At 41.1% G+C, this 15130-nt stretch overlaps 1 protein-coding gene across 2 annotated transcripts in view; it reads right to left on the bottom strand.

The window, feature by feature from the left end:
- Positions 1 to 15130, bottom strand: part of LOC138972257 (uncharacterized) — an 86065-nt gene that overhangs the window by 9122 nt on the left and 61813 nt on the right. The window contains exons 1-4 of one of the 2 annotated variants that reach the window (XM_070344975.1): positions 13270 to 13662; positions 6403 to 6741; positions 2265 to 2401; positions 1002 to 1164 (exon numbers count right to left, since the gene is read on the bottom strand). In XM_070344975.1, coding sequence (XP_070201076.1) covers positions 1002 to 1164; positions 2265 to 2401; positions 6403 to 6741; positions 13270 to 13327 — 697 coding nt within the window. In that variant the 5' untranslated portion in view covers positions 13328 to 13662. Of the gene's footprint in view, positions 1 to 1001; positions 1165 to 2264; positions 2402 to 6402; positions 6742 to 13269; positions 13663 to 15130 lie in introns of those variants that run through there. The other variant, XM_070344976.1, reaches the window with a different exon arrangement.

Here is a 15130-nt window from a genome sequence, read left to right as displayed (position 1 = left end):
TACGATATCATGTCGTTTCGATGAGGTTTTCGGACGTACTGGAACTTTTCAGAAAAATCTATCAAAATCTATTATGTAATAACTTTGTTCAGTATCGTTGCAACAATTCAGCATTTTGTTAACTTGAACACAAATGAATATTACACTTGGGGATCAATTTTGGTACAAAAGCAACATCGCGCTTTGGTGGTATGGAAATGTGAACACAAAAGAACAATTACGAAAAACAAGTCTTCCAACATCAAAACCCAGTCAAGGGCAGCAGACTGAACAGGCATGCCACTCACAGCGATAGTAAGCGTTCATCCGCACATAACTGGCGGCATCACAAAGATCTATAGCGAAATGTATTTGCCTACTTTTTTATGACCGGTAGTATAGAAGAGTATCTAACATTTCATAAATAGTATGAACAATCTAACAAGCATGTTAGCTTTGAAAATGTATTTTGCAGATTTGCACTTGCACACAGTGTGCACTTACAATGTTTAAGGAAGTATGCAGAGTAGTATAGTAGAATTCAGCCCAAAACATCACATTTTACTCAATTAGAAAGAAAGTAATGGCATCCCTTATGACGGATTGTAGTGGAATGAGTGGTCACACACACACACACACACACACACACACACACACACACACACACACACACACACACACACACACACACACAAACACACAAACTCACGCACACACACACAAACACACGCACACACACACACAAACATACACACACACACACACAGACACAAACAGACACACACACACACTTGTGCAAGGCTCATAAGCCCCAAATTAACACTAGCATACACATTGGTGCCCACTTGATTGCATACAGCACCACCATCACCACTGCAATACTTACTGCATATACAACTGGACATACCACCACGGCCAATTAAGAATGAATTTAGCATAAGGATGTGTGCCAAATATAAACCAACAAACAAAATAATGAACACAAACCTTTTGTAACATAAACAGTTTAGCATGCAGCTCACCAATGTTAATGTCGCCGGCATTGACCATCGCCCTGCCAGGAATGAGAGTGACGGTGTACTTGTACTGACCAGTGACAGTGGGCACAGTAGTCTTCATGACACAGTCTGTCTGGTAGTTAGCCGCCGTCGGTGTTTTGTTCACTATTAAACTCTTGGATGACGTCTGAAATATTATTACTTCACAAATCAGATCATGACATGTTTGACAGCAATGAAATGATGCAGTGATTTCGACTTTTTATTGTTGCTCTATTTCGTGGAAGCCAAGGTTATCAAGCATTCACAATTAAAAGCTAACACAAACATTATGCAGGGATTTGCAGACATCAAGACAGCGTTTTGAAGAGGAAATGCAAATGACATACACATCTTTGAGGTATCTATTTATTTATTTTATTTATTTTATTTACGAGAATCTATAATTATTCCGGACAACTTCATTTTTGACCTACGTTTGTAAAACGTGATCATTGGATTGGTAATTGTGTGTGTGTGTGTGTGTGTGTGTGTGTGTGTGTGTGTGTGTGTGTGTGTGTGTGTGTGTGTGTGTGTGTGCGCGTGCGCGTATGTGTGTGTGTTTGTGTGTGTACAGTGAGTGTGTGCGTGTGTGTGTGTGTGTGTGTGTGTGTGTGTGAGAGAGAGAGAGAGAGAGTGAGAGAGAGAGAGAGAGAGAGAGAGAGAGAGGGAGGGAGGGAGGGAGGGAGAGAGCGACAGACATAAAGAGAGAGAGACAGACATAAAAAGAGAGAGAGAAAGAGAGAGAGCGAGAGAGAAAGAGAGAGAGAAAGAAACGGACACAGAGAGAGAGAGAGAGAGAGAGAGAGAGAGAGAGAGAGAGAGAAAGAGAGAGAGATCAACGTATGCTGATTAATTTATGCTGAATAATCACCTCAGGGGCGGATCCACGATCCTGACGCCCCTAGGAGGTTCGAACGCTTCGTGCCCTCAACTAAACGCTTCGCTACGTCGAATTGTCCCTAAAATAAATTGTAACCCCCCCTTAAACATGATGTGATCCGCCCCTCTCACCTCCCATTCTACCCCCACCCCTCCTCCCCAAAGTAGTATCTGCTGCATACTATAGCCTCAAGATTACCCGTCCTACCCCTCCCCGGCTTCTTCCACCTCGTCTCCAACTTCGCAATTGCAATCAGTGGATTCATGATCACACCAAGTACAGTAGACTGTGTAATTCGCTTTTGACAAATCTACAAGGACCAACTGACTAAAACAAGTCAACACAGTCATTAGTTCATTTTTCACCTGATGCATCTGGTACCATTCACACCTGTATCTGCCACGCGACGTCATTGCTCCATCCTGCAGACTACAGCTTCCTGTCCGTGTGAACCGTTCTGATCCTGTTCCTGTCTGTGTGCTGCACGTGCCCTGCGCTGGAACTGAGACATACATATATATCAATCGCTTTACTGCAGACATCCTTTTTATCTGCAAAAGTGCTATTTTCTCGCTCTTTTAATGGTCAGAGACGCTTGACACATTGTCAAAGTAAAAAATGCTTTAAAAGTTTCTCTTTTTTCAATTTAACCATTGAAACTGCTGCTCCTATAAGTATTAACACACACCATAGACCATTTATCCTGGACCGCCAACTAGCTCTCTCTCCGCTCTTTCTCTCTATTACGAGGTAGCGGCCCCTCGCATTTAGGAACGAATATAGGTACAGAAAAGCGTGCTATCCTTCTCAGCGCAACTACTACCCCGCTCTTCTTGGCCTTTCAGAAACCAGGGGGATGTCATATCCGGTGTCGATTGTAAACATGGACGAAGTAGCCGAGGTAAGTTCTGAAAATGCTAAAATAAGCTCAGCTAAAGTGCATATGGAACATGTTTTTCGATGAGTTTTGTTAAGTTTAGTTTGGAGTTTTGGAAAATCCAGTTCATTGTCACCTCCCATTGTCACAAATAACTGGAGCGTGCTTTCTTTTCACTGTCTTTCAAACCGGACGCTAAGCGCTCCTGTGAAAGTCGAGCGTCGTAACCTCGAAGGGTCACGTGACGAGTTGGCGGTCCAGGCTATTTGGTCTATGCACACACAAACAAAGAATTAAACAAAGTAATACAAGACAAGAAAGATGCTCCACCATAAAACTCCCCGCCCCATTCCTGTGGAATTTCCAGTCACTAAACATAGCCAGAGGAACCCCAAAGCAGGGCTCCCCACGGACGCCCTAACTAGAGGGTCCCTTGACCCCCACTTTAAGATTTTAGAGGGTGCAGCGGAGTTTAAGAGGGTCCCAAGAGTTAAGGGGCCCCGAAACCCTCAAGTACTGATAATGCATTGTCATCATGCAAATATAGTGTGATCAGATGTGTGATATGAAGGTGGTTGTTTTCGTTGGAATATACAATTCCGTATTGTGTTGCATTAAACACCCACACATACACACACAGACACAGACACAGACAAACACATACACACACACACAGACACAGACAAACACACAGACACACACACACACACGCACATACGTGCCCACGACCCCCCCCCCCCCCCCCTGCCCCCACCCCCTCCCTCTGATGCTGATCTCATTAAGATTTGAAAAGGTATTTCGCGTCTCTCTTAGTAAAAAATAAAACATTTTAAGGTATATTTGCTTGGTACGGGGGTTGGGCTTCTGTTAGATCTATCGCCATGACTGGGAGTCAGTTGCTAGCAAAGCATTGAGAACATTTAAATGGTGCAGTCTTTGAGTTTTGAACTACAATGACATTGACAGGCTCCCATCTAATGAAAATCTCTGAATGCCGAGTTTTGTGTTACCTCATCTAGAGAATTTTGCTTATGATTTAAGCATAAAATTCGTTTTCGACCGTAGGGTATTGGAATCTTTGCCGTCGATTTGTATCTAAACAATGAAAGTATTTGACCAAACTTTCTATTTTTGTGCTCAATGCTCTATGGTAGATCTATACACATGTGCGTGCTGTTTTCTGTCTGTAAGCGTATGCATGTGTCTGTGTCTGTATGTAAGCTTACGTGGGAAACTTATAAAAGCTTGACAGTACCCCCCGCGTGTGTTATTGTGTGTGTGTGTGTGTGTGTGTGTGTGTGTGTGTGTGTGTGTGTGAGTGTGTGTGTGTGTGTGCGTGAGTGTGTGTGTGTGTGTGTATGTGTGTGTGTGTGTGTGTGTGTGTGTGTGTGTGTGTGTGTGTGTGTGTCCATCAAAGGAGCCTGTGTATACGTGTAGCTTGACATACACAGAGTATAGTACACAAACTCCGACATGAATTCACAGGTGTTTAGAATTGTTTTACAATTTTGTTTAAGGCTGTAGCATTGCTCAAAAAAAAATTGTTCATTTGAGGTGCGTTTGTTGTTCAAAATAAGTGTCAAAGAAGTGTCTAAAAGTAGGGGAGGGGAGGTGACGAATAAAATAAAAATAAAAACTATATAAACAGCACCCCCAACAGCAAACAAACACATATAACTCACACAGAATGCAAACAATTGTACACAACATATAACCTCGAGTTTTAGCTAAACACTGTTCGCCAGCTTTGGAGGCAAGCGCTGTAACCACTAAGCCACTCCTGTTAGTCAGTTGAAATGGCCGGCAGCGTTTCACCGATAAAGCGGTAAAACGCGCTTTCTTTTGTTTACTACTACTTGGGTTATTACGCGATTCATCTGAGATTGACTAGTCTTGGTGAAAACAATACAATGCGTTCAGTCTCCTTCTTTAATTTCCTGAGAAACCAAGTCACACAAAGTACCTGATGAAATTGCGTATTATATTTTGCATAGAGTCTTACTATGACATTTTGCAAAGTTTTGAATTTCTAAGTCAACTTCTTCTTAGTCGGTCCCGGAACTTATCAGTTGGACTGGGTGGCCGAGTTGTAACGCACTTGCGCTCGGAATCGAGAGGTTGCGTGTTCGACCCTGGGTCAGGCCGCTATTTTCTCCCCCCTTTCCTAACCTAGGTGGTGGGTTCAAGTGCTAGTCTTTCGGATGAGACGAAAAACCGAGGTCCCTTCGTGTACACTACATTGGGGGTGCACGTTAAAGATCCCACGATTGACAAAAGGGTCTTTCCTGGCAAAATTGTATAGGCATAGCTAAAAATGTCCACCAAATACCCGTGTGACTTGGAATAATAGGCCGTGAAAAGTAGGATATGCGCCGAAATGGCTGCGATCTGCTGGCCGATGTGAATGCGTGATGTATTGTGTAACAAATTCCATCTCACACGGCATAAATAAATCCCTGCGCCTTGAATATGTGCGCGATATAAATTGCATAAAAAAAATTAAAAAAAATAAATAAAAAATCCCTGCGCTTAGAACTGTACCCACGGAATACGCGCGATATGAGCCTCATATTGATTGATTGATTGGTCCTCGTACATCGCAGCACCTTATTACTAACCCAAGAACAAACACAAATGCGGTTTGCATTTCCATGTTCATTTGTCTGTTTTTATAAATGATGTCATAAACATTTGCATTAGTGTGTGCATATTTTGCATACTGTATGACCTTTTTGAGTAGAAACCAAAGCTCCGTGTAGAAATAAGATTTGTTCTAATCACTATCAACACTAGTGGTCAAAACATATGATGATGCGCGCAACGCATACTTTTGTATGTTAGTTGTGGAGAATTAGTTAACTCTTTCGCTGCGTGTCGGAACTGGAATTCCGACACCTGTGTTTAGCGTTGGCTGCGTGCCGGTACTTGAGTTCCGACGGATATCACGAATTTTTAACGGTGTAAACGGTCCTGCTGACCAAGGGAAACAACCCCTGCAATGAACTTCTATCTGTCTACAGTGGTACCATTCACTGTAAACAGTTCCTTCCCTTAAATTGTTGGGATTAATAAAAATTTTGTTGACGGTGTGCGACCCACGTGTTTTGACTTTTCCAAGATGGCGGATCGTTCTGCTGAGACGTAGTAACTTGAAAAGAGTGCTAGAACGTGTTATTCAGTACGGTTCTGATCTTGACCTCAGTGATGATGATAGTGGAGATGATATTTTAGATTCTGGTGACGATTTTGTGCCAATGGACGATCATTTGGGTGATGATTCGGGCAATGCAAGTGTCGATCATGACATTGTGTATGATGAACCCATGACGTAGAAAGTTTTTTTGTTTTGCTTCAAATTGGATATTTTGCCTGGATATGAAGACAACAAAAGGTATGTACTTTCAAATGTTTCATATATTTTCTAAAAGAGTAAGTTCCAAACTTTGCAAAAACATAAGGTATGTAAGGTTATCTTGTGTTGTTGATTTTTAATATTTTTTTCAAAATGGCTCTAAATCGCGCGTTGGCAGGGAACACAGGGGAAATTTAGACGCGCAGCGAGGCAGCCGGATCAGTTATGTTCAAAATGAATATGGCTTTTTGCAAATAAAATCTTTTCTACTTACATACGTAGTCAGTCTGACAGTTGTCGTTAATGTTGGAGGATGAACACTTCAAGGTCCCAGACCTGACTACGACGTCATTGTCTAGTCCTGTAGCGTTCACAGTCAGCCTGATGGCCGTGCTGTTCACCCTGCTGGTGGTGAAATCGTCACCCAGCTCTCCCCCGGTACACGCACCTTCATTGATTGGACAGTTGCCCGCCAAAAAGTCGCTGGTTTGATACAACAACGTCCACGTGACCTCCCGATCGACCGGAACTCCGCTACAGGTGTAGGTGTTGTCTGCCTTGTTCTGTATCACTTCTGCCGTCTGGTCACTGCCACACGGTGACACCGTCACTCCTAAATACAAGAAAATTGGTTGATTTAAATCAACAGTGGCCGAAGCTGCGTTTTAATGAATTGAGCGGTATATTTGTGAAAGATGCACCTAGGAGTAGGATCAATCGATCGGCATTTTGATTCAAGCTCCTGTGATGTTAGCCGATGGGTAAGTTTGTGTCGGAGTGGTTTATGCAATTTGTGGGATTTGGAAGGGACCGGTATAACGATGTCAGATTTCTCCTGATGTCAGCTCAGTTTCTCATTTGGCCTCGTTGATCTTGTATAAACTCCACACTAAAAAAAACAACTCTTCGATAGTTGTGACGATTGAATATTGATACTAAACACTCATGGGGTCAAATTTGTCTGGACGGCTGCCCGCCCAAAAGTTACTGGTGCCTGTCAACAACCTCCACGTGACCTGCTGACCGGCCGGGACCCCGCTACAAGTGTAGGTGTTGTCCGCCTTGTTCTGTATCACTTCTTCATGATGAATAATCCCTCATAAAACCATACGGCAGCTTATTACACCCCCGGTATAGGGGTGTGTATAGGTTTCACTGGATGTGTTTGTTTGTTTGTGTGTTTGTGTGTTTGTGTTCGCATATAGATCTCAAGAATGAACGAACCGATCGTCACCAAACTTGGTGAACAGGTTCTATACATTCCTGAGACGGTCCTTACAAAAATTGGGACCAGTCAAACACACGGTTAGGGAGTTATTGGTGGATTAAGATTAAGAGTGACATATTAATGGTCAAAGGGAAATAACCTTCTCAGTTGGTGGCAGTGAGAATGGTTATTTCCCTTTCACCAACGGGGGTGTTTTTCCTACCTGGACGTACCCTTTCGCAATGGACCCTGTGTTTACATTCTGACTTCTGACTTCTGACTTCTGACTTTTGACTTTTGACTTTTGACTTTTGACTTTTGACTTTTGACTTTTGACTTTTGACTTCTGACTTCTGACTTCTGACTTTTGACTTTTGACTTCTGACTTTTGACTTTTGACTTCTGACTTCTACCTCGACGTACCCTTTCGCAATGGACCCTGTGTTTACATTCTGACTTCTGACTTCTGACTTTTGACTTTTGACTTCTGACTTTTGACTTTTGACTTTTGACTTTTGACTTCTGACTTCTGACTTTTGACTTTTGACTTTTGACTTTTGACTTTTGACTTTTGACTTTTGACTTTTGACTTCTGACTTCTGACTTTTGACTTCTGACTTCTGACTTCTGACTTTTGACTTCTGACTTTTGACTTCTGACTTCTGACTTCTGACTTTCTCTCTTCTGACTTCTGACTTCTGACTTCTGGTAAGGACGGGGGTGTTTTTCCTACCTCGGAGGAATTTCTTGTTAGACTAGTACAGCTTCTTTAAACGATAATTGTATCATTCTGCTAACACACACACACACACACACTCACCCATTCACGCACGCACACACACACGCACACCCACACACATACACAAAGCCAGCTGATGAAGCGCTTATACTGAGGTAACGTGTGGGCTGTCGACTTTTACAATGTGATTTCCAATTCTTTTAAGGGGTAACCACTGCATTTAAATCCCAGGTTAGATGGATCTAACATTGTGTGCATAATTTCATGAGAGCAATATGTACACACTTGTAGAGCGAAACAGGAAGGTAACGTGTAGAACCTGTGTTAAACAATGTTTATCTGATTTCTATCAATCTCTTATTGCACTGTGATTGTTTCAATAACGAGAATGTCAGTATATACAGCCAGCAAACTATAATCCGGCTGGTACATTATCGCATTGCGAGAAGGAACTGCTGTCAATGCAGTGTGAAACGGTCGCCAGGGTTACTTCCCATTATCGCTTCATTTTCACCACACGCCCTTGAGTTTTAACATTAAATGAGTCAAGATACATTTGAAATTGTGGAACAATTCGAACAGTTACCAATTATAACAAGAACCTTGACCAAAAAGAAAAACAAGTTTAAAACAGTTGGTGGGCGAGCCAGCCATGGTACGTGACCGTGGCGGTCATTTCTTACAAATGATGTTGACTGTGCCGATGGAATAGTACTGTATTCAAGTACGTCTTCGGCTATCCTTTGTAACCTGGTCAACAGCAAGTTGTAAGAGTTAATTCAAAACAATTCAAAAGACGTTGGAAATTTCATAACAAAATTGATCAGTTAGTTTCTCTCTTTCGCATAACGATGAAAGACACGATCGAATGCCCTTTACAAATGGGGAAAATAAAATTATGTTTTCGCAAAGCATATTTTTTTTTGCTAGTGGGGATAAAATGAAGTATCCTCTTCCCTGGTTATATAGCTAATGTATCCTGAAGACAAGCAACTTGACTGCACGAACCGAACAAGAAAACAAACACACACATATCCTTCGCATCAGTGTCAGCTAGGCCTCTCGCTAGTTAACTCATTGTCTCCCAGGCAGTACGGATATATCCGTACCCACTCATATGGCTCTATCTGACCAGGTTTGGATATATCCGCTTAGACTGTTAGCTTCAGTCGCTTCCTGTAACGTCCATCTAACGCCTGCATTCCAGCGAGTTGATATACAGTTACTGACACAGTTACTACAAGTCTGAGTGACCTGCTGCAGCACAGCTGGTCTCGGCTAAAATAAAACTTGGTCAACATAGGTGGGGTACAAATTGTTAAGTTGTGATTGTTATTTTTCATAATAGGTGCAAAACTGCTGGTGAATATTGATTGTTCCAAAATGGAACGGTCCAGCAAACAAAGTTGTGAACGTTTGCTGAGGTGTAATGGTTTCAGTGGATATTTTTTTTTTACTGGATTCTACTATGGCTGAACTGGAAGCGGGTGTCAACGAAGTTGAAAGTTGCGACGTCTGCTCAGTGACAACCACTGTTCAGCGACATTCAGCATCACATTCAAATCAAGGTGTTTTTGTTGTGAAATGGTACGGTATTTGTTAAATCTTTGAGACGATGATGCAGTACGACTCTCAAATAGAACATGTCAGTTCTGTTTCACTTTAGCGTTCTCAAATTTTAATTAGGGATTTGCGTCACCTTGCTTCGACGGTTCGATGCGACATGCCGCTGAAAACTCCTGCAAGCGTGGATGACTCATATTCTTGGCCATCATGTTTGTTTTTTCCGATTCATATAAAGTAGCAAAGAATGTTTCAGGACTCTTTTGGTTGGATGATGTGAACTTGTCTTTTTTTCTACCTGTTTTTATATTTAGTCAAGTTTTGACTAAATATTTTAACATCGAGGGGGAATCGAAACGAGGGTCGTGGTGTATGTGCGTGTGTGCGTGTGTGTGTGTGTCTGTGTGTGTGTCTGTGTGTGTGTGTGTGTGTGTGTAGAGCGATTCAGACTAAACTACTGGACCGATCTTTATGAAATTTGACATGAGAGTTCCTGGGTATGAAATCCCCGAACGTTTTTTTCATTTTTTTGATAAATGTCTTTGATGACGTCATATCCGGCTTTTCGTGAAAGTTGAGGCGGCACTGTCACGCCCTCATTTTTCAACCAAATTGGTTGAAATTTTGGTCAAGTACTCTTCGACGAAGCCCGGGGTTCGGTATTGCATTTCAGCTTGGTGGCTTAAAAATTAATTAATGACTTTGGTCATTAAAAATCTGAAAATTGTAAAAAAAAATAAAAATTTATAAAACGATCCAAATTTACGTTTATCTTATTCTCCATCATTTGCTGATTCCAAAAACATATCAATATGTTATATTTGGATTAAAAACAAGCTCTGAAAATTAAATATATAAAAATTATTATCAAATTTTTTTTTTCGAAATCAATTTAAAAACACTTTCATCGTATTCCTTGTCGGTTCCTGATTCCAAAAATATATAGATATGATATGTTTGGATTAAAAACACGCTCAGAAAGTTAAAACGAAGAGAGGTACAGAAAAGCGTGCTATCCTTCTTAGCGCAACGAATACCCCGCTCTTCTTGTCAATTCCACGGGCACTGCCTTTGCCACGGGCGGTGGAGTGACGATGCTACGAGTATACGGTCTTGCTGCGTTCAGTTTCATTCTGTGAGTTCGACAGCTACTTGACTAAATATTGTATTTTCGCCTTACGCGACTTGTTTTTTCTTCCGATAACTAAGCAAGGCGATGAAGATCACACACAGCTGTGTGTGTGTGTGTGTGTGTGTGTGTGTGTGTGTGTGTGTGTGTGTGTGTGTGTGTGTGTGTGTGTGTGTGCGTGTGTGTGTGTGTGTGTGTGTGTGTGTGTGTGTGACGCGCGCGTGCGCGTGTGCGCCGCGCGTGCGCGTGTGTGTGTTTCTACACTGCATCATCGACTCATTTGTCGTTTCATAAAGTTTGTCAAAGGTTGGCCTACCATAGTCTTTCAGAAAACTCTTTATTGTCGTTGAAAACTTATCAGAACAGTTCGTTGAAGTTGTCGTATTGTTGCAAAAATAGTTCCCCATGCATAGCAAATCACGTCGCTTGACTCCTTGACCTCATTTACATACATGATATATACACACGTGTGAGTATATTGTTTGTTTATTTAATGGGCTGTCTTTCTCACGTATGTCGAATAATGAAGGTTATCTTCATTATCAAGATAGACATAATTATAAGCGATTACATTCTACACTGCAGGTTGAGACTGCAGATCGGCGATTTAAATAGCGGTATGCTGAATCGATCGCCACTTGAGTGATAACCCGTCATGTTTGTCCGGACATCATAAGGATGATGTTAAGAACTAGTTATAATAGCAAGTATGATGCTGTTCGAGGCTCAACAACATATAACTTGTTAGTATCGACATTTACAATTGTTATTGTGTGGTTTGTCTAAAACGAAAACATATTTGATAAGATACACAGTTTAATAAAGCTCAGCAAAAGATTATGCAGATATGTGATTGTGATATTTGACGATTAGAGGTTGATGGTCTTATTCCAGTTCTATACTTAGCTATATCTAAGATACTGAGCCGAACAGTTCTTTCGAGGAGTGTCCCATCACCAACTTGGCCACTCACCAAAAATTAACGCCATGACCTCCTGTTGTTGTGCATTTGAGTTCTGCACACATTTCCGCTTGATTCTCGTCAATCCTTTTCTGCTTGTTTAGTTCCTTCAAAATAAACTGTGTAAATGACTCGAGTAGACTCCTTCACAACAAGGATACCAGTGACATATTCATTAGTTGGCTCTTCAGGAAAATTAATTAGAACGTTGTATTTGCCATGGGGATCAGAACAGGATGTACACTGAACAATAAAGTGTACTTCGTCTTCACAGCCTCTATTGCACATCGATATATGCACTGTCGTGAGCATGTTCTTTAACAAGATAAAGACTCAGCATTGCTCTTCAGTCACGAGAAGTTAGACTTCCTCACGAATACACAAAAACTCTTCTATTAAGAAAACCCACATGAAAAATGCTGTACAAACATAATATGTCATTAAACGACAAACCTTACAACGTATCCGTAGATACCAAACACTTGTAGGTAGACAACAACGCAGACGAACTTTAAACTTCCTATTACAAACTGTCTCGCAAAGACTGAGCAATTTATGTCACACACAAAAATTCTTCTTCTTTCTCTTTATACACAAAACGTACCCAGACGTTCATATCAAACGGCAAATCCATGCCCATAAAACTGACCCGCAAAAACAACTCGTGCTCCAAGCACCAGCGGCCATTGCCATAACAAAAACCGTCTGCACACACCAGTTTCAATCGTCTGTGTACATTCGCATTAACCATGTATATGATTGACATAAACCCTACATTCTACTGAATAAATGAATACATGTATTGAATATACGAATAAAAGGAATATCGAGGACAATAAGGTAAAATAAAAGAGAGAGAGAAGGAGAGAGAGAAAGAGAGTGAGAGACTGAGTATGCCAGTGTGTGTGTGTGTGTGTGTGTGTGTGTGTGTGTGTGTGTGTGTGTGTGTGTGTGTGTGTGTGTGTGTGTGTGTGTGAGTATAGAATCAGAAAACATGTACTTCAGAAATTATCAGAAAAGGTAGGGCAAAATAAATCCCAAAACTCAAACTCGAGTCACTTTGTACTGTACAACTAAGAGGGGTGCAAGTCCAGTCAATTAGCCCCCATCTCGGCCTGTTTCGGGGAGGGGGGAACCGGAACAAAGGCCTCTCTGTGGTCAGTCGCCTTCTCTGCACCTTACAGGTCTCACCCCAGCAACACATGGGAATACGATTAACTCGCCTAGTACCCACAAGTTTTGCTACGGAATAGAATAAAACTCTTCAGTTACGAGAAGCTTCAAGCCGATGTATCACCAGCGCATCTCGTCTCCTTTTACTTTCTAAACATGATACACCATTGCTTTGTATTTGTCTTCATTTCCTAATGCCAGTTTTGTTCACAAAACACACACACACACACACACACACACACACACACACACACACACACACACACACACACACACACACACACACACACACACACACACACACACACATAATTATCTCAATAGCATTTTTTCGACAGCGATCGGTAAAAGCAACTATCATGTACTCACCAAATGTTGGAATTACGCAGACGGCAAGAAGAAGTAGTTTATAACGAAATGACTTCATGACCAACTGTGGTTGCACACTCTCCTGTATAACATTATAAGATAAAAAGTAATTCAATACTAAAGACGCTGACTTCACCAACCCCGTAAAAGAAGGCTTTGCATTTCACTTCCTTGACAGATTATGATCATTCGTTTGTCCGCAGACGAGTTTAAAACGTCGGCTGAAGGATCAATATAGTTCGTATTCTTTTCACCCTAACAAACATTCAAACGCACAGCAATTTCAGTTCCTGGTTGAGCGCAGAGCACAGAGCGAAACACGCAGTACCCGTAAGCGCCGATTAAATTGTTGCAACACCTATAAATGCAAGAACTTGAGACCGGTTAAAATTAGTTGTGTTGTATTTGGATATGGTGGGTTATAAATAGTTCCAATTATTGTGTGCCCTTCAGATTTCAGTTGCCCCATGCACGATTTCTATTTCTGGGAACGAAGGTAGTTTCATTCCAATATGGAAATGTACTCCTATTTGTTTACTTGTTCCAGCAAAGCTGGAGGTATCCCACGCAGGCAACACTGACTTCGACTTGAGGGTTGCATGGACCAACCCATTTTTATTTTCAAGTAACATTTTATGTTCATGGTACAAATGCAGAAATGTTCTAGGGTCCTTTAGAAGACGTAACATATTGTTTGGGGAGGTATCCGAGCTATAATAATAATAATAATAAATGAGCATTTATATAGCGCAACATCATAACTTTACAATTATGCTCTTTGCGCTTGACACATTTAAAATTAAAACACAGTTATACAAGCATTTACATTTACATTCATAGTCAGCAACGCTTAATTAAAAGCATACACCATCAAACATACATTACAAAAGATTCTTCCACTAACTAAGTAATAAAAACATGAATAAAATAAGTAGTGAAAACAAGGAAATACCAGCTGAATACCCTTAATCAAACAGAACATGTTATCAACAATACTGAAAAACAGCCCTAGATGTTTATATACATTATCACATTATCACTATAATATATTGTTGGCGAATTTTTGAAAAAGGTACAGCTAAGACACGTTGTTTTTTTTTTTAACTTGGGACCAGGACTATTATTTTATATAGAAAAATATACGATAAAATCAACGATATCGTCTTATTCAGAACAAAATGCAAATCATTGCTTGAAAAATCAAAGATGAAGAAAATCAAATCATGTTTTGGGTATGCATTGCTGTGATTTTTAACTCCATTCAAGACAAAAGTGCTGTTCTTTTGGAGAAGTCTTTGCCAATAGTTATGCCTCTATCGTTGTGCTTTTGCTCAGGTGATTCATATATTGGCTTACTAAAAAGGGTGCGAGAAAGAGTGTTCACCATTGCCGAAAAAGTCATGAACATTACTCTTAGATATTACTAATGCCGAAACACACAGTGAACACATGCAGAATCTACTTTCACTTTTTTCGTGACTAGAATCTACGAAGGAGATGATGTCACTCGAATAGCAATACGTGCTTACACCGATGACTCCAATATTCTACGTCGTGTATCTCGACTTGTTCACCAGTTTTGGAAGCAGCGTGTATCCACACTTTCCAAAGCGCACTAAATCGACTTTTGCCTGATCCCATTTTTTGGCATTTATTGTGGCAGAAGAATATAGTGGTTTTTTTGCCTTGGCCCTCGCTAGTGTGTGTGTGTGTGTGTGTGTGTGTGTGTGTGTGTGTGTGTGTGTGTGTGTGTGTGAGTGTGTGTGTGTGTGTGTGTGTGTGGAGCCGAGCGGTGGTAGCTTTACGTACAAAATAACTGTCTCTGTCTGCGTCTAAGATGTTACAGTGATTGTGTGTTTAA

The sequence above is a fragment of the Littorina saxatilis genome, linkage group LG8 (genome assembly GCF_037325665.1).
Source record: "Littorina saxatilis isolate snail1 linkage group LG8, US_GU_Lsax_2.0, whole genome shotgun sequence".
Lineage (NCBI taxonomy): Eukaryota > Metazoa > Mollusca > Gastropoda > Littorinimorpha > Littorinidae > Littorina > Littorina saxatilis.
Note: the sequence above shows the minus strand (reverse complement) of the source record. Positions and strands in the feature narration are given on the sequence as shown.